This window comes from Pezoporus wallicus, unplaced genomic scaffold (assembly GCF_028554395.1).
Source record: "Pezoporus wallicus isolate ANWC-B61680 ecotype Strahan unplaced genomic scaffold, APGP_CSIRO_Pwel_v1 contig_3486, whole genome shotgun sequence".
Lineage (NCBI taxonomy): Eukaryota > Metazoa > Chordata > Aves > Psittaciformes > Psittacidae > Pezoporus > Pezoporus wallicus.
In genome coordinates this window covers 5,212,788-5,237,903 of record NW_026642292.1, presented here as the reverse complement: position 1 = coordinate 5,237,903, position 25,116 = coordinate 5,212,788, and the positions used below count along the sequence as shown (strand labels likewise).

At 36.7% G+C, this 25,116-nt stretch overlaps 1 protein-coding gene across 1 annotated transcript in view; it reads left to right on the top strand.

Annotated features, from left to right (window-relative positions):
- The first annotated feature begins 4,443 nt into the window (after positions 1–4,443).
- PNN (pinin, desmosome associated protein) overlaps positions 4,444–25,116 on the top strand; it is a 145,074-nt gene continuing 124,401 nt past the window's right edge. Inside the window, exons 1-2 of the mRNA XM_057428631.1 lie at positions 4,444–4,513; positions 14,267–14,283. Coding sequence (XP_057284614.1) covers positions 4,444–4,513; positions 14,267–14,283 — 87 coding nt within the window. The remainder of the gene's footprint in view (positions 4,514–14,266; positions 14,284–25,116) is intronic.

Sequence of the window (25,116 nt, the reverse complement as noted above, 5' to 3'; positions counted from 1 at the left end):
GACTATTTAAACCCTCATTCCCCTTTTTTTTTTCCTCAACATAAAGATACTTTGTTCATTGATTCACTAATGCAATTAATTTATTTTCATATTTTGCACACATCCTGAGGAGAGATTAACCAGCACATGCACTAGTGGAGAACATTTCAACTCCAATTTATTATACTGAAATATTAATACAAATAAAGCAGGAATAGTTGCAAAATGTTTTCAGTAAGGCATTATAATGTTGTTTGAGTGACTAAGTGATTTCACAATCCATCCAAAGGGTAAGCCATTCAACGTCCAGGGAAATGGACTGGAAGTCTTTCTCAAATCAGCAATAGAGTTATTTACCTTTTATATCTATTTTTGTAATATAGTTTTGTTCAGTCTTCTGATATTATTACATTGTTTCTAGTAAAATATGAAAATCCATGCATTTTCAAAGACTCTTTCTAAAAGGCATTCAACTGCTGCAACCATCATTTCTGTTTTATTTCGTCAGTATTCTCTTGTGGTGTTAATGATACTATCATATGATATTATGATTGTTTAAATTTAAATATTCACTACTTTTTATTTCAGTAATCACAGTGAGGAAGTTGTTTCCAATGGGACACACGAAGTAGAATTTTTTATCAATACTGGTTTCAGCCCCACTCTCTGAAAAGCAAACTCAAGAAAGCAGGGCTAGAAAAGCCAGACCAGGACTTAGGAATTGAAATAACAGGAAATAGTAGTCGGTTTGTAGCTGCCCTATTCAAAAGATACAAGCCTGGCAAGCTTTGGAGGCAAGGTCAGTATCTTCTACCAGATTAATGGAACTTAAATAAGGGCTGATCCTGATAACTGTTAGGAAATCAATGGGGAAGACAACTGAACTATAAGATGCTTAGCAATTTTTACTTTTTCCCTAATGATTATAGAATTTGACAATCGTGTAGTTTATGTATTGTAAAATACTCTAACTACATATTCATGCTGAGACTTTGATCCAATTCTCAGATGCCTCTGAGCTTCTGATCTAAAATGCTAACCTATGATAAAAGCTTTACATTTGAAGGAAAGGATCTAATTTGAGCACTGGTGGTCATGATTCAGGCTAAAATAATTATTTTTATGTTAAAAGAAAACTCAACTTCCTTTTTTTGAAGGTTAAACTTTCAGTGAACTACTGCCTTCCCAGGTTTACTGAAAAGCTGATTCTGAATTGTCCTCTCTACCTAATAACATATTCCCACTAATACTTCATTTTCCTGGGTTCAGCAGTAGCAGTCATTTTTCTCCTTCTTGGTAGCTGCTACAGTGCTGTGTTTTGACTTTTGGCCTGAGAACAGAGCTGATAACACTGATGTTTTGGTTTGGCCAAGGACTTTGTGAGCCTCATGCTCTGCCAGGGAGGAGGGGAAGCCGGGAGGAAGCAGAGACAGGACACCTGACCTAAACTGACCAAAGAGGTATTCCATACCACAGCACGTCATGCCCAGGATGTAACGGAGAGTTACCCGGGAAGGGCTAGGACTGCGGGGTTGGAGGAGGTATTGGTGGGTGCTTGGGCTGGTGGGGTGGGGGCGAGTTATCAGTTGGCAGATGGTGAGGTGTCGTATTCTCTTCCCTTGTTATTTCCTTTATCATTGTTATTATTGGTGGTAGCAGTAGTGATCTGTGTTATACCTTAGTTACTAAACTGTTCTTATCTCAACACCTGGGAGTTGCATTCTTTTCGATCCTCCTCTCTGTCCCTCCGGGAGTAGGGGGAGGGAAAGAAGTGGGGGGAGTGAGTGAACGAGTTGCCTCACTGGGTTTAAACCATGACATTCATTCTTTAGATTCAGGCTTCGATAGGGAAATACCAGACACAGATTCACTTTCATCTTCCAAAAGCTTTCATCTTTTCTCCTATTCTAATTGTTCCTGGCTAGGGTGGAATTCATTCGTGTTATAAGTAATGCATTTGCAGTCATAAGGTTAAACACTCTTCACATTTGGATGCATGTTGCACCCCATTTGAAAATAACTGTTCTCAACCACCATACACTGAGGAGAAGGAAAGCTTGGTAAAATGTGGTTTTTTTCCTCTTACTCTCCTCATTCATGTATGACATTTTTAGTGCTATGCTAGTAGAAACTACTTTAAGCCTCCATCATCTCCTGACACTTACCGTGACAGATAACAAGGTTCTGAATTCATTTAGGCACCACTTGGATTAAGCGGCCGTTAACTGGCTAGTTATAATTGAAAGTTATAATTGAATTTTTCACACAAATGTGCAGCATATATTATCTAAATGAACTGACAAACAGCAGAAAGAAAACTGGAGACAAGAAGCTTAGGGTTTGTTTCCAGTGCTGTGAACAAAGCCATAGGCATGAGATGATATACAGCCCAGTAGCTTGAGAGGATGCATGGGATATTCTTTCTGTAACTGCCAAAAGAAGGGCATTTATTGTCATAAATGTCTCTGAACTAGATCATAACTTCACAGTACTGAGGGCAGGCATTTTCAGCGTGCCTAGAACTAAAATTGCCATGGACTTCAGCTTCCATTAATAAACTAGGGCAAGATATCTCGCATATTCTCAGAACCAAATAATACTTTTTATTCTTAGGTTCGCAGACTCAAAGGTCTTCCACTGAAAGGTCTAGCAACTGTTTCCTATTCTGGCTTCAGAAAGAAAGAGCAAGTCACACCCTTGACCAGTGTAAATTCCATTTCTTGTCAAAGTTGATTTTCTACCATTTTAAGATTAATTGGTGGCATGAAGAAATGACAAGGAGAAATCTGAAGAAATTTCCTGAACAGAAAAACTGTGCTAAAGAATGTAAGAAATAGCAGAAAATACTGTTTTGCTCATTCTCATGTCTCCCACCAATATTTGTTTGTTTTTTAGTCTATCTCCTCGAAAAATACTGTAACACAAAGCCCACAGTCTTTGTCCTTAACTGAATAAATGTAGTTTCTGATTTCATAGGACTTACTAGTTGAAGCTCATTCAGTGTGTCTTGAAGTCAAATGAAGATTTCCATCGACAGCAAGGGTATTAGATTTGCATAATCATAGAGAAGAGAGAAGATATGTTTCATAGTAATTAATGTAATGCCTGAAAATTAAGGTAACCAGAACTTGGGTTTTTTGAAAGTCCTGTGCAATGTTCTTCAACTGGAAGGATTGGCTGTGGCTAAACTAGAGGAAGAAGTGGCCTTCAGAGTTGAAGACAGAGAGCTAAGATAAGAAAAAATTGTCCTGACTGACAACAATATACAGGATAAAAATAGACAGCTAGTGAAGAGAGGAATGTTCATGCTTCTCCGTGGATTTTAAAACCTCAAAAAATGACACACTTGGTCACTGCTGCAGAAATTGCGTGCATGCTCACCTACAAAAGTAATGATAGGCCTTGTATTTGAAATATTAGATTTTTCCAATTAAAGCTACTTTTTATATGTAACCTTTACAGTACAAAAAAAAAAAGTCTTCTATTATAAACTATTACAAGTTATGAGAGCACACTTTACAGTACCATATACCTTTTTTTTCTGCTGAAGTGCCTGGGGTGTTTTTTTCCCCAAGAAAATAGTGTTAGTCAACCACTGGGCCTCTTTAGGCTAATCAATGAAAGTAATTGAAGTAGAAGTAACCATGTTGCTCAACCTAGGCCATTCATACATATTCTCTGATACTTGATCCTCAAAAAGTAATGTTTTTAATAAAGGAAAACATAAAACAACCAAACTTATTTTTCTAAGTTATTTCTTTCATACAGTATTCTCTATGCAAAACAAGAAATTACCCAGTACTAGCAAGTAAAAGATGCGATAGTCTATGAAAGGACTGCTCCACTGCCAATTAAACAGGGGAAATTACTTTAAACAATTAAATATTTTAAAATATACCTGTTTGTACTAAATACCTAATTTCAAGGGGCTGAAAGGAAGGAAAGAACTGAAAACATCTTAGGCAATGTCCTGTTCCTTAGCTTTCAATGCAACACAAGTTTCTTTCTATAAAATGGCAACTGCCCAGGGCTATAGTATAGACGCCATCTGCACCAACTGTAAGGGGGCCTTTGACATGGTTTTGCATGAAATAATGCAGTAGGATATACACACTGTTACTAGGAGACACGTGCAAAACAACAGTTCTCAACAGAGTACTCTCAAACTGGAAAGACTCAAGGACAGCTCTTTCATGGCTTTGGAAAAAGTCGAGCATTTTGTTATTAACCAGTTGGATGAAAAAATATGTTTAGAAGACAATGTTTATATGTTTATATATGTTTGTATGTTATATATATGGTGTTTATATGTTTAGAAGATGAAAAAGTATATGTTTAGAAGATGGCATCAAAAAGAAGAGTCTGTGCACACATAAAAGTCTAGGGCTGCATTTAAGAACAATTGTGAAAAACTGAAGAAAGCTGGGGAAAAGCAACATACAATTCAGTAAAGACAAGTCAAAGATGAACAATTCTGTAGAACAAGATCTGGGTTATGGCTTCATCTTTGGATGCATAAACAAGTATTCTGCCAGTATGTTACAAAAAAAAATAGCTCCAGGCTTCAGGCTCTGGCAACAGAATTCTGTTTAAGTTTTACCACTGTCCCCAAGAAAGATAAAAACAACTAGATAGAGCCTAGAAGAGTTCAAGGAGACCATGATCAGAAGACAGATAGGAAACTTAAAGTGATAGGAAAGAAATTACGGGAAAAGTTTTCTAATTTAGAAAAAAAATTTAAAAAGGCAATGCAATATGTACAGGTATGTAAAACATGTATGCAGAGAACTTCCCAAGTTAAGAGAGTGAAACCTTCCTCTTTATCTGCTCTACATTAGCAATAAATTTTCAACAAATCTAATTATTATGCTAGTGGTGAGGATAGTGAAACACTAAAATAGATTGCTTAAGGGAAACTGTGCCATCTCTATAGTGAAAGCCTTTTTAAAGAACAAAAACGTATTCCTGTCCTATGCAGTGTCTGAGCATCTTTAGTTACATGTTTGTACAGAGTCTAGTGTAACAAAGCCTCATTTGCAGACAAAATCACAGCTGCTCCTTCAATGCATATTACACTGATGCAGGACCAGGATAAAATAAAGCACATGACTAGGAAGGGGGTATGAGCTGAACAGCAGACATCTCTTGACAGTTTAATTTAAATGGTGATTTCACATCACTTGGAGATATGAAATCGCCTCTACATCTCCAGTAGCTCACGGGTTAAACGGATTGTGCGCCCCTCCAACTGTTTACGGATTATAACTAGAAAAGGCCATTTTGAGGAATTCAGCAACATACACCAGTGAGAGAAAGCAAGTTTTCTGTCCTTTTCCTGGGGTAACACAAACCCAGAAGTCCATGTCTTCCTTTCTTCAGATAGATTTAGGATCTATTCCATCAACAAGCATTCACTTTCAACATTCTAACTTGAATCAACCTATCTTGTTCTTTGAACATCTTTTCAGGTAATAAATAACTCTGTTATGACCAAAGCTGAACAATTTGTTTCAAGGGTCATCTTGTAAAAGAGAGGCATTTTACTGCCTTTTCCTTGAACTTCTGTTCTCCAGCTGATGTGATTAGTACTTAAGCATAACAGGTTTCAAATCACTGGGTTTTTTTAATAAAGAGATACATTTAGGGAAGCAAGGTTTTTTGAAAGTCCATCCAATATAATCTTTTCTTTAAGCCAAAAGTAAAATGGTAGGCAAATGCAGTGTCTGCTAATCTGCTAGATGGATCTCAAAATTTTGAACTGGTCTATGTCCAACCATTTCTTCCTTTCTCCTCAAAAATAGTCACAAGTTTGGGATTTTTCCCACTTACTCCCTTCTCCATTTCCTCATCTGATCTTAACTGTACAATGCATTGAGTCACCTGAATTATGAGAGCCTAATTGCACAATGAGACATTCAGGTTGTGATTTGATACATTGAACTCAGTCAGACAAACCAAGGCAAGCAGTTCTTCCAGTAGATATGCTGCTGTTGAATGAGAAGACACTGGGTTGAATGCCAGAATTATTAGAAGAAATATTAAGATCTGCTTCACAGAAATGGATCAATTAATTATAAAGATCCCTCCTGGTCTCTCCCTGACAATTTTTTTTTGAGCAACTGTTACACTCACAACCCCAGCTCTTTTATCCCAGAAGCAAAGTCAGAACCAGTTTTTTTATCTTTCTTTGTACAGCAGACTTGGTTTTTCTACCATTGGCTGTTTTATGGAATATGCTACATGATTTTCTGGGCTATTGACTTACCACTGCATAGGTCAGAGTGACATGCTGGAATGCTAATACCATAAGCAATTCTCCTGTTCCATTTTTAGTTAGACTAACCATCATACTACCCTGTTGTGAAACATCAGAATGGGCCTCTAGTTTGGAAAGCAGCATGGCAGAAGGCAGTGAAAAATGTAAGCTACAAAACAAAATGTAAGAGAGCTCCACCTCTCTATGCATACAATAAGTAACTTTGCAGTTTGCAAAATCAGTCAATTTGTAGCTGCTAGAAATACACCTTGGTCTTCCTCTTTTTATTATGCCATTTACTAAGAATAAGTAATGCTAATAGACTTACCATTTCCTGAAAACGTTTTCTACATTATGAACATCTGTCCTTCCTCACTAATGGACAGAAAATCCTTCTTTCAAGACCCTTATAGCTGAAACTTGGCTTTGCAGGACTAATTCACAGACAACAAAAGCTATAGGAAGACTACAGCTTGCATGTAGATTGTTTTTCACAACTACCTCCACTCCCCAAAATACCACCTATGTGCAGGAATTTTAAAATCCTAAAAGAAATCATATAAACCCATTCTGAAGACTGACACTTTTGCTATCTTCTAAAAGTGAAAGCATATGGAAATGCAAGAAATTCTGAGAGAAAAAAAATTAAGTATGAAAAAAAAAGAGACTGTAAGCTCCCAGTACAGTACACAAAGTACTAGTTCAGAAGCCAAGAACAAGAGTGGCTCCATCACAGACTAAGATATATTAACAGAAAAGAAGGAGTCTATAAATGAAATAAAGGAGGAATTTAGAGATAGTCAAAGATTTAGTCAGGATTACAAACCTTTGACCTAGATTTCCAAGCATACTTAAAAGTCAGAAGTTTTCTATCAAAAGCAATAGCAGTAAAAGGCCCTTTGAGAGTACCTTTCTTCAAGAAAATTTCAGATATGCTTCTCTGAGATAGGGGTGATAAATTTAAAAAAAACTTGTGGTTTTAACAATTGTTTGAAAAAATAATGTGATTATTATCTCTCTTGGACTGTATCAGGAAAGGAAAAATAAACAGAAAATCTGTGACTCATTGCTAGGAACTGGATTACTTTTTTTTAAGGTGACAACTTGCAGGAACACACATGAATAACTCTTAGAATGGTTGAGGCCAAGGTAGCAGTATGCATAACTCATTACAAACACAGTAAATGTGAATAGACAATACAAACAGTTTTAAAAGCTTAAATAAAAACTCAAGTTTAAAAGACTAGACACCATTCACCTTTAGGAATATTTCCAGAGGGAATAACCTGAGCTCAAATCTCAAAGTCAAACTGTTCCCATCCTTGAAGGTACAGTTGGCTGGAGCAGACATTTTAAAACCTGAGCTTTAGTAGGAAGAGCAGCTAGCTGTATGGGTTTTCTCGAGCTTGCTTTTCAGCTACTAAATAGAAATCAGCCGTTGAATGAGTGTGTCATAGCAGCCAATTCTGCATTTGTTAATTGCTAAAGACACAACACACCTGGCCTCTTTCATCCTCTGCCCTCTTCTATGGGAGATTTGCCTACCTAAAGGCTACGGGCTTGGTGTACCAGAAGTTATTATTTGAAAACACCAAAGTTCAAAGTCCAATTACAAAAAAGGGAAACACAGACCTCCACAAAGTCAATAATCTTCCCAAAAAACACTTCAGCAAGTCAGGAAAAGAACATTTAAATTAAATAAATTATATTTTAATGTATGAGCCAAGTCAATACTATTGCTTGTTTTCGTTACCTTAAACCAAAATATAACTATGGATGAATGAAAGTATTTGTATTGTACATGTGAGTTCAACAGGAATTTTATGCTGATTAAAATACTTTAATTCCCTTTTTTGTATCAATTGTACTTGGACCAAGAACTGAGAAAGGCAATGATAAAACGAGTATAGTCTAGCACTGTATAGAACAATTTTCATTAGATTATATTATGTTGTTGAAAAACAGTAAAATTAAAATAAATGGATTCTGGTTCACATGATTTTGATGACATTTACAATATATTTTTTGGTTCTGGAAGACAAGTATAACATGCATGTTTCTCACTTACCTGGTTGGCATGAGTTATTTTGGTTTCAGGGCTGTTTAGTAGAGACACTTTTTGCTAATGATGGAAATATAACAATCAGTGGTATTGATCCAGTAGTTCAAGGAGTTCCTGTTTCCACCTACTTGAAAGAATAATAAAAAGCTATATAAGCTCAGACAAGCTGTTATTCTCATGACTGCTCTGTCAAAGTGCATATATCAGAGAGGTTTGTAGATGCTCCTACATATGTAAATTTTAATGAAACCTCTTATACATACAGATGCCTGTTTGGTAATATAAAGTCATATAGAGCAGGGACTGTGTTCACAAGGGGAAAGTGAGGTTAAAGGAAGGCGTTAGACACCCTTTGTTAACCCTGGACAGGCAAATCAACTTTTAGGAGAAAGCTGTAAGAAAAAAGGAGGTTTTACATACTTTTTCTTAGAGGCCAGACATCAGCCTGGTTCAAGGCAGATGTAACAAGCTTCTCTTTTAGGCTCAGGAAACAAAAGCATATTAGTAAAGATGATCTCCTAGGGTAGCCTTGGTGGTGGCCCTATTCTAGGGTAAATCACCGTAGGGAGCATATTAATTTTGCTTTAAATGGTTAGAGAAGTTCTATTGTCTCTCAGAGGGTAGGAAAGAAAACCTTTCCTCTTAGAAATTTCAAGTATTTGCTTAGAAACATTTCAGAGCAGTTATCTAGAAAAAAATAAAACAACTAAAAAATTTAACTTTCTTTTTGTGCTGAGAGACATCTTGTTTGTAACAACTGAAATAAACCTCTTCTGTTTAATTCATGAAACAGCTTAAACAGCATTTGCCATCTGGACTGAAATTAGATCCCTATGGAAATGGCACATTATAGCTTGAAATCATCATTTCTGTGCTATTTAGAGAGAATGTTGCCATACTTTTTGCCTGTAGTAACATCACTAGGATCATTAGAGTAGGTACAAAGACAACTTACAAGTTTCAAAATCACTATATGAACAATGCATAAGGCAAAATATGAGCAGAACAGTGTCATCTTACATGCCAGGAAAGTTTTAATGGATGGAATTTAACTGATGGTCAAAGAAATCAAATTGCATTTTCAACAAGTTTAGTTACAAGAGTTTCCACTGACGTTTTAAATCAGCAACCCCAACTAGACTGTATTTAAGATGAGTGCACATCTTTAGGGTGTGGTTTTCTCTTTTTACTCCAAATTTGACCTTGTAGTAGAGCTGTTCTTCAAACTTGTAAGCTAATGCCAGACACCAGCCTCATTGTCTCACCAAGCTCTAACTTATTTCACTAAGTTCTCCACTCAGCACACAGTAAAATAACTCAGTCAAAGCCAGAATTTCACACTAGAGTCCATGATCTGCCCTTGCTCAGATCGATATCACAGTTTAAAGGAGAAAAGCCTTACTAATTTTTGTTTATATGAAAGGACCTCATGTCTGTATTGTCAGTGACAAATACTATGGCTGTATGTAACACGTGTAAACAAAGCACAAAAATAATCCAGCTTTTGCTTCTAAATTCAAATGGATTATACCATACACACACTGTATTTACAGATGGATTAGTGTAAATATCCTCATTACATGCCTCTAGCTATTGTTTCCTTTGTTAAAAGATAGAAATACTAAACAATTCAATGAGTTCAAAAATTAAAAATTCAGAGAAAGGGAAAAATATCCTTTACAAATGCTTGTTCATTCCAAAAGCCATGATGGGAGCAGCTTCTCCCCCTTCCAGGACACCAGTTTTACCAAGTTGTCCTGGGTTCAGCAGTGGCAGTCATTTTTCTCATTCTTAGTAGCTGGTGCAGTGCTGTGGTTTTGACTTTCAGACTGGGAGCAGTACTGATAACACCAATGTTTTTGTTGCTTCTCAGTAATGTTTACTCTGACCAAGGATTTTTTGAGTCTCATGCTCTGCCAGGGAGGAGGGGAAGCCGGGAGGAAGCAGAGACAGGACACCTGACCCAAACTAGTCAAAGAGGTATTCCATACCACAACATGTCATGCCCAGTATATAAACTGGGGGCAGTTACCCGGAAGGGCTAGGGCACTGCTCGGGTCAGGCTGGGTGTTGGCTGGTGAGTGGTGAGCAGCTGTATTCTCTTCCCTTGTTATTTCCCTTATCATTATTATTATTGGTGGTAGTAGCAGTGATTTGTGTTATACCTTAGTTACTGGACTGCTCTTATCTCAACCCGTGGGAGTTACATTCTTTTGATTCTTCTCCCCATCCCTCCGAGAGCAGGGGGAGGAAGGGGGGGAGTGAGCAAACGGCTGGAGAATCTCCCATTTCACCTCAGTGACATCCTTTATATAGTATATATATTTATGTCTCATTCTTTGATACTACACCAAGTGAATAAAAGTTTAAATCCGTTCAGGGAAACTCCAGGTATCAAGTCTGACTGAAGCAGCTCCCTGGGGTCATATATTATATGTGTAACTGTTATTTTGACAGAATCAGAAGGCAAAGCAATTTCCAGTTGTATTAAAAATGCAAATCAGTCTTTTAGTTGTATTTCAATGTACTTGGAACCACTTGGACTTTGAGTTTATCTCATAGCACAGATTTGGATTAAGCCAATTCATGTGATTTAACAAGCTGAAGGTAACTACAGAGAAAAAATTCTTCGTCTATAACTAGAAACCATAGAGCTTATGTTTTAATTGTATTTTTTATAAAGTATCTAAAGGCTACAGTGGCAAAAATAATTTATTCAAAGGCAGACTGAGTCTGAAAAAGCATGGTTCATCAATCAGAAACCTTTAAACTGTCAGTTGCCTCAGCTCTGTTCAGTCTAAGTGATGACAGCTATAATACCAGCATGTTAATGCTACCAGTGATAGCATTCACACAAAAAACACAAGCAAACAAACAAAAAAAAAAAAACCAAAAAAAAAACCACAAGGGAGAGACTGGAATGATTTAAATTTTTTTAGAAGCAGTATCTCACTTGGTCATTTTGAAGGGCTTAGTTAAAGAAAACTACTGGCACGCTATATACACTCTGATCTCTGTGAGAATAGACCTGAATTTATATTCACTGTCATTTTCCGGATTTAGTAATGCTGGTGTAATATTTTACACCTAATATCTCTGTAACAAGGCAACTTCATTTGTTCATATACTCTTTCTAATAGAATCAGTTAATCTCCTTTTAGAAAATATTTGGTACATTCTGAGCTCACAGGGTGAAGTTAGGTAAGGTTAGGTAAAGATAGGATTTTCTGTTATTTCTGTTTTGTTTGATTATTTCTTATAATCAACACCACAAGGAGGGGGGAAGTCACTGATTGGCCATGAAATAATGCCAAAAAGCCAACATGGTAGAACAGAAATCATCAGCATTCACAATTATAATCCTTAAACATTTGGCGTTAAGAAAAATTTGGACAGTCATATGTTTCATAAGGAATGCCATAAACCTCCCTGAAACCTCAGGAGACAGAACTAACCTAATACTCACCTTCTGCAGAGAGAGTCTGGAAGTGACAGCCCTATTAACAAACTAATTAACAATCCATTATAAATGGCTAAAATTAATTTTCATGGCTTAATTATAAACCCTTTATTAACCTAAAACTTTCAGATGTTCCATTGTTAATAAGCCACATTACCCTAAAACTCATCACAATCAACTACTAATTTCAATTATTATGGTGAGTAATGCAGAAAAATATATCAGTGTTCATATCAACAGTCCTATTAAATATTTCCTTCCAGAAAATAACAACTAAACACACTCTCTCTGATTTTATGTTGCAGTAAAAATACAACTATATTTTGACATAGGTATACAGTTGGATTTTTGCAGGTGCACATTGATCTGGAATCTGCTTGTAATAAAATATGACTGGATTGTCAGGCTATTGTTTACAATGATGCAAGCATTGATCATTCAGCACAGTCTCATGAGGGCTGTGTCTAGCTAGAAGATAATGCAGACAAGTCACAGTGGACCTATAAAGACAAATCATTGGTGATAAGGATTTAAAGTCCACAGTATGTTCATTCCAGTGGTGGTTGGGTTTGCTTTTTAAACTTTAAGCTAACTCTAGCCTGACCCCTTGGACTTAATGATAGTTTATATCTGAAGCCACTCCTGAAATACATCTCAACTCAGTTTCATCAAAAACAAAGCCAGAAAGGATACTGAAAGGATTGATACCGCTTCAAAGTCTGGACAAAGCATCAATGGGGAATGAGCAGATTTGCGTCAGACCAAGCTTGTGTTGCAAACTTCAATTGTACATACCCCAGAGATCAGCAACTTGACATGATGCCCGAACAGGTTTTGTTGAAATGTGACAATAAAGTAGGAAATCAAAAAACAAAAATCTGTGAAAACTTTGAGGACACCAACTGCTTTTTTAGGGTCAAAAGATCAAACCATTCTGATCAATAAAACAAAAACAAAATCAGACAAACCAAGCAAAACCAAAAAAGCTAGACAGACCCCTCAGCTCCTGAGAGGTTCTTACAAATCAATGAATAGTAACAGACTCCCTCCCAAGACAGAAATTCCAGTAGTACAGGAGCACAAAATATCCACTGAAATTTCCTCCAAGCACATTTTGGCCATCTTCTGAAGAAAAGTTCTTTCTGTGATAGCCTTCCCTATCCCACTTTAAGAGAACAGTTACGTTCATGACTGGCAGTGGAGAATTTAGCTGATAAAGCCCAGGTCATACTGCTGTGGAACTGTCAAGTCAACTATCCCAGTGGGTCAGAGACAGATTTGGCTTTGGTTCTGATCCAGTCCGTCTCTCAGTACTCCAGATCAAACCAATAACAAGAGTCCTTAGGCTTTCCATTTGTGTCACTACCACCTTGCAACCAGACCTTCTTCCTTTGACCACCCCTCCCAATCAAAACAGAGGGCTTTGTCTACAGTATCTTCTCAGCTTCCATCTCCTTCCCTGTGGGAGTCCACTAGGCTCTTCCAAGAGGACTCTCTTGGAAAGCGAAGGGAAAGCAGCGAAGCTGAGGGACAATTTAATTCTTACAGACAGTATGATTAGAACCATGACAACTGTATGTGTCTTCATTGTTAAGCCAAGCAGCCACTTCCCAGCTTAGGAAAATACCTGCAGTACACAGACAAAAACTTTCTTATAAATTTCAGTTGATGATTCCGTGAAATAAGCAAAAGGTTTCAAAGATATCAAAATCTGCTGCCTGTGAACTACATACAAGAAAAATCTGATTTTGTAGCTTTATTCCTCAAGAGCTGTGTGGGAAAATGAGCAATAACATACAAATCTTCCTTCTCGCTGGGAAAAATCTATTTCTTCTTCTCTCAGCCAATTTCTTCAATTAGAAATCTGCTAAACATGAAATTGCATATGTGCATGTTTCAAGTTTAACTTTTCTCTTGTGGGTTTCCACCTCTTCATTTATAACTTAGAAGAAGTTAGAACTTTGTATAACATTTTGTAGTTCCATCTTAATTACTTGCCAGTTCAATTGTTTCATTTAACAGTTTTGCATTATTTAGCAGTCAATGAAAATAAAAGGTTTTTTAGTATGCCTGAAAGAAGCCCTCATATTTTAGGCTGTTAAATCTACATTTTAGTAAACCATAATTCCTCACACAGCCTTGAAGATCTTGGCCTTTGCAAATGGAACTAGGTTATCTGATTGGGTGTCCTCTAGATTTCTCTCTTACTGGGCTAAGAGAGCTGAGGGAGGTTATTGACGTGTTGATGAGCCTGAAATGCAAAATAGAGAGTTTTAAATTCTGTCCTAACCAAGCTTTCCCATGTTGTTGTGTAGAACATGAAAACAGTTTTAATAGAGACCAGTAAAAAAGCAGAAATGTCAACAGTAAAGTTAACTTTGGTGTCATTTTATAGCCCTGTTATTTTCCATCACATTCTAAATACATGAAAACTGAAAACTTTCTGAACACAACCTGAAAACTTAATCCGAGAGTACTGGCAGCACCTTCAAGTTTCTATGAATACAAGGCTGTGGCAATGATGTGTTACTTTCCTGATCGGCAAGCAATATAAATATATCTGTTATTTACAAGTATGTTGCTTCATCCATCAAGGCTGCACTGAACAGACTGCACTTAGTAGGTAAGTGAGGCATGGCAGAGAGTGATAAAAATGAAAAATTACTCCCACTCCAGCTATGCTAATACTGAGCTATATGCTGTAAATGTTTACAACCCCTTTTAAGGTAACGTCTTTAAGAATACAGCTTTAATAAAATTGCACAAAAATTTTCTAATTAAGGTATTCCTTTTCATCTAATTTGAATCAAATAAAAGGAATTCAAAACCCCAACTGAAAAAAAAAATTAAGTTAAAAGCTCAAAGGATTTCAAAAGCCCGCCTCTATAATATAAAGTACGATTTACCTGGGAGAAAAAAGTTTGCATTATAACGAAGTTCCATTTGTGACACTGGCTATATAATGAGAACAGCTCTTTGAAGTCAGCACTACAAGTGAAAATCATTTGATAATTTGCACCAACAATGGGGTGCAGCAAGTTATAAAATTTCCTTGCATTTAACTCCTTCAGCTCCCTGTATGCAAGAGGTGGATTCCCCTGAAAGGCAATTTAAAACAGGAGGCTGATTTAGATGCTATGAAAAGCTCCTTGGAGAAGCTTAGATATCTCCTTTTGCAGTAAGAACAATAGTCCGCTATCTTTCATGCCAAGGTTTCACAGTGCGAACCTAGGTATACTTACGTGTTAATTGTGGATAAGTGGAAGCAGCTGACAACATAGACATCCTTGATTTGAATAAGGAAGTAGAGTCCAAGATTTGTGCCAAAAACAAACCTTAAGAGGCAGTACAATATTATTGTCTGTCCTGACATTTTATAACGCTATAAGGGGTTATTAAGAGGTATTAAAAACTAAGCATGACAACAAGGTTTCATTGCAAGCATTGCTCCTGTGGTTGCAATAGACTGGGTGATTACTGAAACAGATTACCGCTTGGTCTTTGGTGGATTTTCAGTTCATCAAGAAGGCTCGTGTTTCCCCTTACCCCTATCCTGGGGTTATTGAATGCTGCAGCTTCAGACAGGGAACAAGAACAGATCTAAAAAGCCCAGTGTGGTCCCATTCTGCCAAAGACTAGAGAAAATTGAGAGCTAAGGGGCCTCTGCATAAGCAGCCCACTTCTGCAACCATGTTACACTCAGAAATGTGCTGATATCATTGTGGAATGCTATCATTACATGGAAATTCAGTATCAACCCTATTTTACCATGGCTGTAAAGACAAATATTAGCCCCTTCTGCTTTCATGAGAGGGACTGAGAAAAACTTCCTTCAGACCTGGGGATGGGAGGACAGTGAGGGACCTGGTCTACTACCCATTGGCCCAAGAGAGAGGTTTGCTCTGCATAGAAGGATGTGAAGCTGAGGGAGTGCTTCCCATGGGGTAGCCCTGCTGTGTGAAGAGAAGGGAGTGGGTGAATTTCTGACAAAGTTATTGAAAGAAGAGCTGTTATATTTGTTATCTACATGTACATACTCCACTGCTGCAATTTTCTATAACTTTATGATTCTGTCCCATTCATGTTAGCAAAATATTTTATGGTTCTTATATAGTAGGGATTTTCTGACACACAAGGAAGTTCAGGCAGGCTACACCAACTTTCACATAGTTATCAGAAGGGGCTCAAATTTATTTAATTATTTTCTTATGCAGTCTAGAAATACTGAATTCAGGCAGAATTGCCAAGCCCAGCAGATGGGTGACATTTTGGGAAAAGAAAATACAGATTAAATGTAGGAGATTTTAAGAATGAGGAGGGCCCTTGGAGGAGGAAACATTACATCCACTTTATGGTTTGGTCTATTCATACTCTTTTTTAAGGCACAACATATTTTTTACTGCTACCTTGCAATCTGGGAAGGGGGTAAGCTTTACAGATAGCAAAACCTCATGGAATAATCAAAATTCCATCACTATTTAGGGTGTAGCATATAGTGTAGTGCGTATCTTTCAAAGTTACTAAATTTTGACTGGTCTTCCTGTGTTTGCTCGGTAGATCTAGGCCTTGTGCTTTTAGCAGTTTTGGGTTCTCTCCTTCTTAAATCAGTCCCCAAGATTCAGTGCATACTGCCACTACAGTTTTTTCTATCCAGAACATGAACAGCAATAGGCATGAAAAACTTTCTTGTTATATAACATTTTTTTTTGGTATTATTTTTAAAGAAGGAAAAGAGGAAAAAGGTGGATTTTTAAAAAAAGTCTGTACAGTTCTGTTATTTAAAGCTGTTACTACAAATTAAGCCTAAAGTAACTCTAGAAACATTCTTACCTTGGCCAAGTTTCAGCTGAATTGCCTCTGTAGCAATAAAAGAGTGGCTTGCTCTTTAAACCTGTCACAGTTCTTTTTCTGATGTTGCTTTGGTCTTTATAGTTAAGCCAGATCTGCAGAGATCAAGACAAAACTCGGAAGTGCTTGTTATCCTTACACTGGTGACTGCTTTGGACAGTAGCTTAGAAGACAAAGAGCACTCAAGGCTGTTGCTTAAAAAGTCTTAGGTACCAGTCGTCCTTAACTACACAACTCTTTCAACTTAATCTAATGTCCACTTTGTATTAAGTACAGGACCCCAACAACAAAAAATCATTTCATAGGGAAATAAAGCAGACACTGAAGAAAAAGACTTGAATGAGTGAAGGTTTGATATAGATGACATTTTTCATGCCAGTGGAATCTAGAATTGTTTGTAAATTAACGATTAATTGGTAAATTCAGTGGATTTGTTATTACAAAGAAGATTTCTTCTGGAACAACCCACCCAAAACAGTTAAGTTTAGGAATGGGCAACTCTGCTTAGACACTTTTAGAACTCTGCTATTACATCCTTTGTTTAGATTACATAAAAGACCGAGAGAACTTCATGGTTAAATTCTCTGTTCACTTTGTACATAATCAAGATGTTAATCACATTACAGTGGTTCGGGACATGAAAACACTGTTCCATAATTCCCATTCTTTAGACACGTTGCATGCATCAATAAAGACACCTATACAGGCAAATGCTTAAAAAGCTGTCATCAATACCCACTGTCAGCAGCACCTCTTGGTGACTCAGCAGGAATCTCTGGTTATCCTCACCTTTCTTGGCTTCACAGACTGACAAGAGCAGATGAGTGAGTGGTGAGTGAAACCTGGGATGAGGACTTATGCAGAAGTCACAAACAATGAACATAACAGACCTCAGCTGTCTAAGTGCATTAAAAAACCTCAGACATGCATTTGGTTGTTATGGCAACCATGACCATCCAAATCAATTGTTCTAAGGGAAAACGTAAAAATTAACAAATACTTTTAATCTACTTTTAACATCATCCCTCCTATTGTATTTATATTTGTTACCCCTTTGTGACTCTCACACCTTTCTAGAGCAGTTATACACAGTTGCTTTCATATAACTTTAACTGAAGACAATCAAACACAAATAAATAATATTTTCCAAACAATAAAATATCAAATTGTTGCGTTCAGACATTTCTAGGCACAAGCAAAAGTCACATTTTATTTGTTACCTCAAAATCTGGTAAGAATTTCTGGCACAGAGCTCAGATTTTCGCCTCAGCTGAAGTCTCCAGCCTGTGTTTTTTCTATCAAAAACATTCCTGCATGACTAATTTAACCATGTTCCATAACTGAATCCAAAATCTGAAATTGTTTTAGCTAAATAATACAGATGATAATTTTGTAATGCAAATGGCATTAAACCAGGCATGACGTAATTGTTAGCAGAATCACACAATACACAAAGATTAATTAATCACTGGACTGAAACTCTGTGGATGTCTAAGAATCAGTAATCACAATATTATTTAAATTTCATAACAGAAGGCAGATCCCAGTTCCAATGCAAACTAGGGTCTTCAATAGAGCTAATTTTCTAAATCTGAAGGCCATTAATTTGAAGGAAAATAATCAAGCAAAGATGTGACTACATAAATGTAGGTATGAGTTTTAAAAATATTTAAAATAATATATATTTTTATATGCCAAATGAAAAAGGAATGAACTGTTTGAGGAAGTTAATCTGGGAAAACTTGTAACTAGCAAAGCTAAAGCAAATAAGAATGAAAGCTTTTTAAAGTATACTTACAGCAAAATATACTTGCAATAATGGTATAGGTTCACTGTTAAATAGATTTTCAATAGTTATAATAATGAGGAAAAGTAAGAGTATTTATTTAAGTTTCTGTTATGTGTTTAAAAAGGAAGAAGAATGAGGTATTCAAAAGAAGATGATGAAGTGATTTACAGTTCACTAGTAACTGGAAACGTCAAACAGCCTTACAAAGTATAGATACTTTTAAAAATGAGCCCTGGGTACATACCCAGACAGCTGGATGAGCGTATTTCTGGTTTCAGTATTGCAGGGATATTCAAGAAACCTGGAAGGATGCTAGTGCTCTGCTGACACTCAACAAGAGTAATGACACTCACGCAGGTAATTATAGGCTTGCTATCACCATTAAACCTAGGAAAAAATAAAGTTGATATGAGATTCAATTAATAAATACAGAATAATAATTTGTGCTAGTAAAAATAATTCTGCTGAAGATAGGTCTTGTAAAAAAAAATGGATAAATTCTGTATAAGAAGAGTGACAAAAAAAAATGGGCAGATACTATAGTCTGGAAAGATATCTGAACCTCCAGTGATCTCATTTAAGAAATAGCACTACGAAAGATCAGTCTGTCCTATATGAAACAGACTGAGAACTGTTCAATAATTAGGCATCAGAAAATTGCTTTTGTCATTTGTCTTATAACTCAGCATGTTAGTAGCATTCTTCAGGGTTTGTTTTCAGGCTTGATGTTATTCAGTACAATAATTGAGATACAAATGTTAAAATGTGAAGGAGAAAACCATTAAACACATTTGCCTCAAAAGAAGAAAAGATATCTAGCTATATGGTGCAATAACAAACCAATCAGCTTTTAATTTAAAAGATTATTTTTTTTTTATCATTTCCCAGTTTAGAAGAGTACATATTTTTAAGGGCAGCAGTCTTTTCTGCATGCTTAATTGCACAACTCTGAACAAAGAACATCCTTTATAAGAACCAGTGCCTCCCAGCACATCCTATTTACAAAGAAAGGATCTTTGCTTAGTCATTATGAAATTCACTTTATACAGGTTGTCCAGGATTTGTATTGATTCAGCATTCCTCAAAAAGGTTGAGTTTGGGGTTTTTTTTCAAGTATTTTCCCAGAGTTTGGTTAGAAATATGACAGATGCTGCATCATTTGCTCACAAAAAAAAAAAAAAAGAAAATTGCTTTCCCATTGACTGTGTCTGCACACACAGCTTAAGCTAACATCTCCTGAAGAAATGCTTTAATGCATTTTTCCCCTCACAGCTAACATTCTGTATCATGCTTAAAAATAGAATTCTAGAACCCAAATTCTTGTCCTTCAGGAATAACTGAATTACAGTGTAGAGCAAAGCTCTGGTTCTCCATGTTGCATTCTATACATGTAAAAAATAATCACACATAGAGCAAGGAGATCCAAACCAGCAGCAAGATTGCTTGGTCTCAAACAACAGTCTTAAGCAGAAAAATCTTTGTTCAGTCTTGCTTATATGTGGAGTCCAATCATACACACAACCAAAATTTAGCAGTGGTTTCAGAACTCCTGCTAGACCGCCTCTTTGAGACAGTGAAAGAGGCTTTCACAAAACAACCTTTCAGTGAGCACAGTCTGATGTGAAAATTGTCTCACAGATGAATAAAACAATTCAACAACTTGAATCAGCATTTGAATGGGCCATGCAGATTGTTTGAATTTGCAGTCAGTTCAATCAGGCCCCCCTCTCTGTACATTCCTGAAGAAGTTAAGCAATGAGACAGAAGTTCTCAAATGGGTTAAAAAAAAAAATAACCAAAAATTCCTTAGAAATCAGGAAGCAAAACAGAAATAAAGGGTCAGTTTTTCTAATGAAAGTAGTTATTAATGAAATCTCACAGGGATAAATACCGAGTCCATTCTCTCATATATTCATAAACAATCTGGAAAAGATGAAACCTCATTTGAGACAGTTTGCAGATGAAACATATAAGCCAGGCTATGAAAGGTGAGGGCTGACTGCCGAGGAAAAACTTTACAGTAACAAGCATATGGCCTGATGAAATGTAAAGTAGATAAACATTAAGCAAGATACCAATGTAGTCAAACCAGAAGACATCAAATCAAAGCGATGACAGAAGTTTTTGACATCAGCAACACTATCTACTTTTAATTCCTCCATCTTAAAAATAATAATTATTTTTTTCTGTATGAGAAAGCTTTGACTAAAACAAAATAAATTAAAAATCAAGCCAAGACAAGAAAAAACTTTGAAAAGTTTCAGCCAGAACTTTTATCCTGTGCTAGAATTTTAAACAACTAAAAATATGGAGTATATCAGGAAGTGTAGACAATGTTAACAGAAGTTTTCTGTATTGTCTCTGCTCTGCTGAATGTTAGTGATGTCTTGCCCAACACACAGGATTTCTTGGAGATCTATTGCGTCAGAGTGCATAAATACTTTAGCGACCTGAACTCCATTTCCACCAACCCCACTCACTTTATTGTATTCTTTATTGGCTGTATAAAGAATGCTGATATAACTTGTTTAAAAGTTTCTGTCTATAATTCCCATTCCAATTCAGGCTTATTACTCTTTGAAGACTGGTTTCTTTTTTTAAAACCTATCACAGTGATATGAAGTGGCAATCACCATTTTAAAAGGCATTTACTACATCTTGGCTTTCCTAGTCACAGAATTAATTCAAATGAGCTTGATAATACAGTCAGAAGGACTCACAAAATGGATGAAGCAGTAAACGGATGGTGAGGACTGGTAGGTTGAACTGGTAGGAGGTACCCACGAGTCTAGGAAAACTGCTAATTTACTAATGTTGATCAACAAAATGAAACACAATGAATGTCTATAAGCCACAATCACAGGTTCCCTAAAACGGGAAAACAACTGCAAATGCTGTGGAGAGTAAAGGGAGAAAGACAATTTGCAATACAACATGAGAGTCACCTTGGACAGAAATTAGAACAACTGCAAGAGCTCTAGTGTGAAGCAAAGCTATCGAATGGCTGTCACCTGGTAAAAAATGTTTGGCAAGAATTTCTGTGGACAGCATATTAAGTCTGAGTTGGCACTGTGAAACAGTAACACAAAAGACAAGCCCAAGTGCACAGGGAACATGGAAGAGGCAAACAATTAATTCTTTCGCTACGGGCACAGGAACATTAGGAAAATTGTCAACTCGTTAAACCCACAGACCAATTACTTGCCACCTACCCACAATACTAAGAGCCATGATGGCCATAAAAACTTCTCACAGCTGGCACAAGATAAAAATGCTGGTACAGGGGCGTTAACAAGACTTATCATTGGAGAGCAGCGCGGAAAACGTAGCTGACAAGCCAATGAGACCACAGGCTCAGAGGGTAGAGATAACTCCAGCCAAACATCTCAGCATTCTAAATTCATGGAAGAGGTGCAGCCACAGCAGAAAGAAGTGAGAGGAAGTTAATGCTGAATTCTAAACTGTGCTATGAAGTCACATAGCTACAAAACAAATAGGGTTAACACTAGTCTGGGTTTCTTCTACTTCACATTGCAGTGACCTTGCATGAGCTAAACTTTCTTCTGAATTTGCCAGTCAGCTGTGAAAAAATCAGGGACATGTGGAAAGACAGATGCAAGTAGAATGAAAGACTATTTTCTCCTGTCAGGAACCCCAGCTTAATTCCACCCTCCCAGCCCTTCACTGTCTGTTAAACCAAAAGGAAAATCTCAAGAAAGAGCAACAAAAAAGACTGCATGAGCAGTTTATTAAGCTGAAGCCCTCTTTCTATGGAAAAACGGAGTCTGATAGAATTGTTCAAGCTAGGTGAGGGTTAGTATTCCCTTTGTCACCACATACTTATGGAATAATAGTTGTGTAGGGTTTTTCCCTCTGAATATACACAGCAGAGTGTAAAAGTCAGGTGGCACAAGCAGAAGGAGACCTGTCTCAAGACCCTTGGAGCTTGATAAAGAAATGGGACAGAGGGAAGAAGAATTAAAGCTTTCATGGAAAAAGCAAGTTTTCTCCTGAATCTGAATAATACTGTAATGTTCTGGAAATACTGAAGCACTAGAAAATTAAGATATTTATAAAATCGGGACCATGGTCTGCTGCTTTTTCCCACTTACCACAGTTTTCTACATCTGTTTTCCAAGTAAAAATTAGTTCTAATTAACATGCTACAGTGCAGCTCAAAGCAGGAAAGATGGAGGGAGCACAAAGTATTGGGCAGAGCTAGTACGGGTACCCATAGCTAAGGACACCTTTATAGCTCTATAATAGCTCTATTATAGCTCTATAATTCTCTTTTCAGGTACCTCTCACTGAACCCTCTCTATGCAGACATCCTTCTACACAGGTAGCTCTAGCTAATTTGATTTTTATATCCAAATAGATAATAATGTGGGACCAGCACATGAAATGCAACCTGGCTTTGGCTCTGCCTTTCAATAATGAAGACATCACTTATAAAAAGATACTCAGTTCTTGAAAACATGTCATAGCTTCTTTTGTGCAGAGATCAGACATATTTGGGGTTCATGCAAGCTGTTTGATATAGGGTTGTGTTGCAAAGTGCCAGGCAATTTCAGCTTTCTCTCTTTTGTGCTAGGAAAATGCGCTCAGCACCTACAAAGAAGTTCTTGGCACGTCACAAAGGTTGGGACAGAATGAGAACATTAGGAGATAGTTTGCTTTCTAACGTTTTATGTCTGACTCATTGAGACTTGACATTTACAGCCTTATTCAAATATTAACATCTTCAGGAGTAATTAAAAGGGAACCATTTTAAAAGAGCTTTTTATATCATAAAGATGTAACTTTGTGTTGACTGTCAAAAAGAAGTGTGACAGAGCCTAATTAGATTTATTCACAATCTAGCCCAAATAAAATGTCAAGATAATGGCTCTTTTTCAAATTTAGAGCTGCATAAGAAACATGCAAGGAAACAGACTGCAATAGGTATAAACAAATCCAAGTCTGGATTAAATGAAAAGCTGTTATAAAAAGAAAGCACACCGTCTTCATAAAAGCAACATCACAACAGGTCAAGGGAAAATAAACAACATCCTCAAAAAATCATAATGTACCTTGCCTTTAAGAAGGCATTTTAATTCTCTTTCACTGACTGGCAGAGGTTCAGGCAAATGAGGAGTGAGGGATGGGGACTGGGGAGAATTCCTTAGAAATTATAAATCATCTTAAACAGCATGGATTTAAATAAGCACAACAACCTGGGTTTTCAGTCAAATTCAGCTGCTAGAGTTCACTCCCAGGATCCCCTACAAACAACAAAATCTCTGTCTCTTCACTGAAGTAAGAATATACTCCCAAAATTATTTCCACTAATGAAGCAAATCAAAACAAGGGTAAATGCATGAAAAGGGCCTGTCAGAAAGGTTTCTGGACAGAAGTCCTGAGTGGAGAGGGAGAGCTATATCTATAGAAGAAAGAGCAAGGTACAACTCCTTAAGTGATTCTCTAGTTCTTCTTACCTGTACCTTCTCCTACCAGCTAACTTCATCTTTAAATCAGTTTCTCCCTGTCATTCTTATTTTTCTCTCCCCTCCCTTCTCTATTGGCAAGTGGGTTCTATTTCATAGTTCATAACATTGCCAGTTCGCAAATGCTTTGTGCTTTGCTCTTTAGAGGCTCTCAGCCATTTTATATAGTACAAATGAACACAGTACCTCCTCATTGATTAATCCTGCTGCCCTTTGGCTAAGAACTCTCCCAGTGCAAGAAGTAATATTGCCTGTTTATCCAGAGAGAGATTATAGAAATACTGAAGCTATAACACAAACAAAAATACCTCTAGTGTCATCATTAAACCATGCTCTATTCACAACAGAAAAGTAAATACAAAATCTTTATAAAGCTGCTTCTTTCTGCAGACTCTAGATGCCTCATCAAAAATGTACAAGCATGTTGGATAGCCAGTATTCAGATACCATCTCTGCAACATCACACAGTATAGGGAAGTTTTATTAAAACAAGGAACATGAGATCTCTGTCATGATCCCTGAATTCCAATTACAAGCTCACACTTAGTTCTGTAACTGCCAAATGTCAAGTCAAAGCTGCCAAAGTGAAGAGGAACAGATGGCATAGATCCATTTAAGACCCTAAGTTTTGAGAATGGGTTTGGAGGATTGCACAAAGGGTTTTTTTTTGTGTGCCAGATAAGATAGTAGGGGATTTTTCAGCATATATAAGAAAAAACAATTTCAGGATAAATGAAAGATAATCCACAGTCTTGAGCAAAATTAGCAGATATTTAAACTTCAGTATTTTTTTCCTCCAGTGGGAATTTTTAGAACAAATCCTCTTTTCTGAATAATTTCTTGATTTTAAAACAAAAAAAAAATCTGTAAAACCTCAAGAGATTCCATAAAATACCTTTTTATTTATATAAAATATTAAAATGCTTAAGACTGCAAATAAATTCTGAGTGTAGTTAAGAAAAGTCAGACTGCCAATTAAATAATTTAAATAAACAGAAACAACTATATTTTTTAAGCGCCTGTGATAGCATTCACATAAGAATCTTACATCTGGCCTTGTATTATGAGGTTAAAAGATTTTTAGCATGGGCAAAAATGGCAAAATTGAACTGTTTACTACTGATTCAAGTCCAAAGGAAAAAAAGTTTGAGATATCTGGCCTCTGAAATCACTCAACTTCTTTACTCAGAAACAAAACCCAGACTAATGCTGAGGGCTTGATCCTCCTGTTTTTAA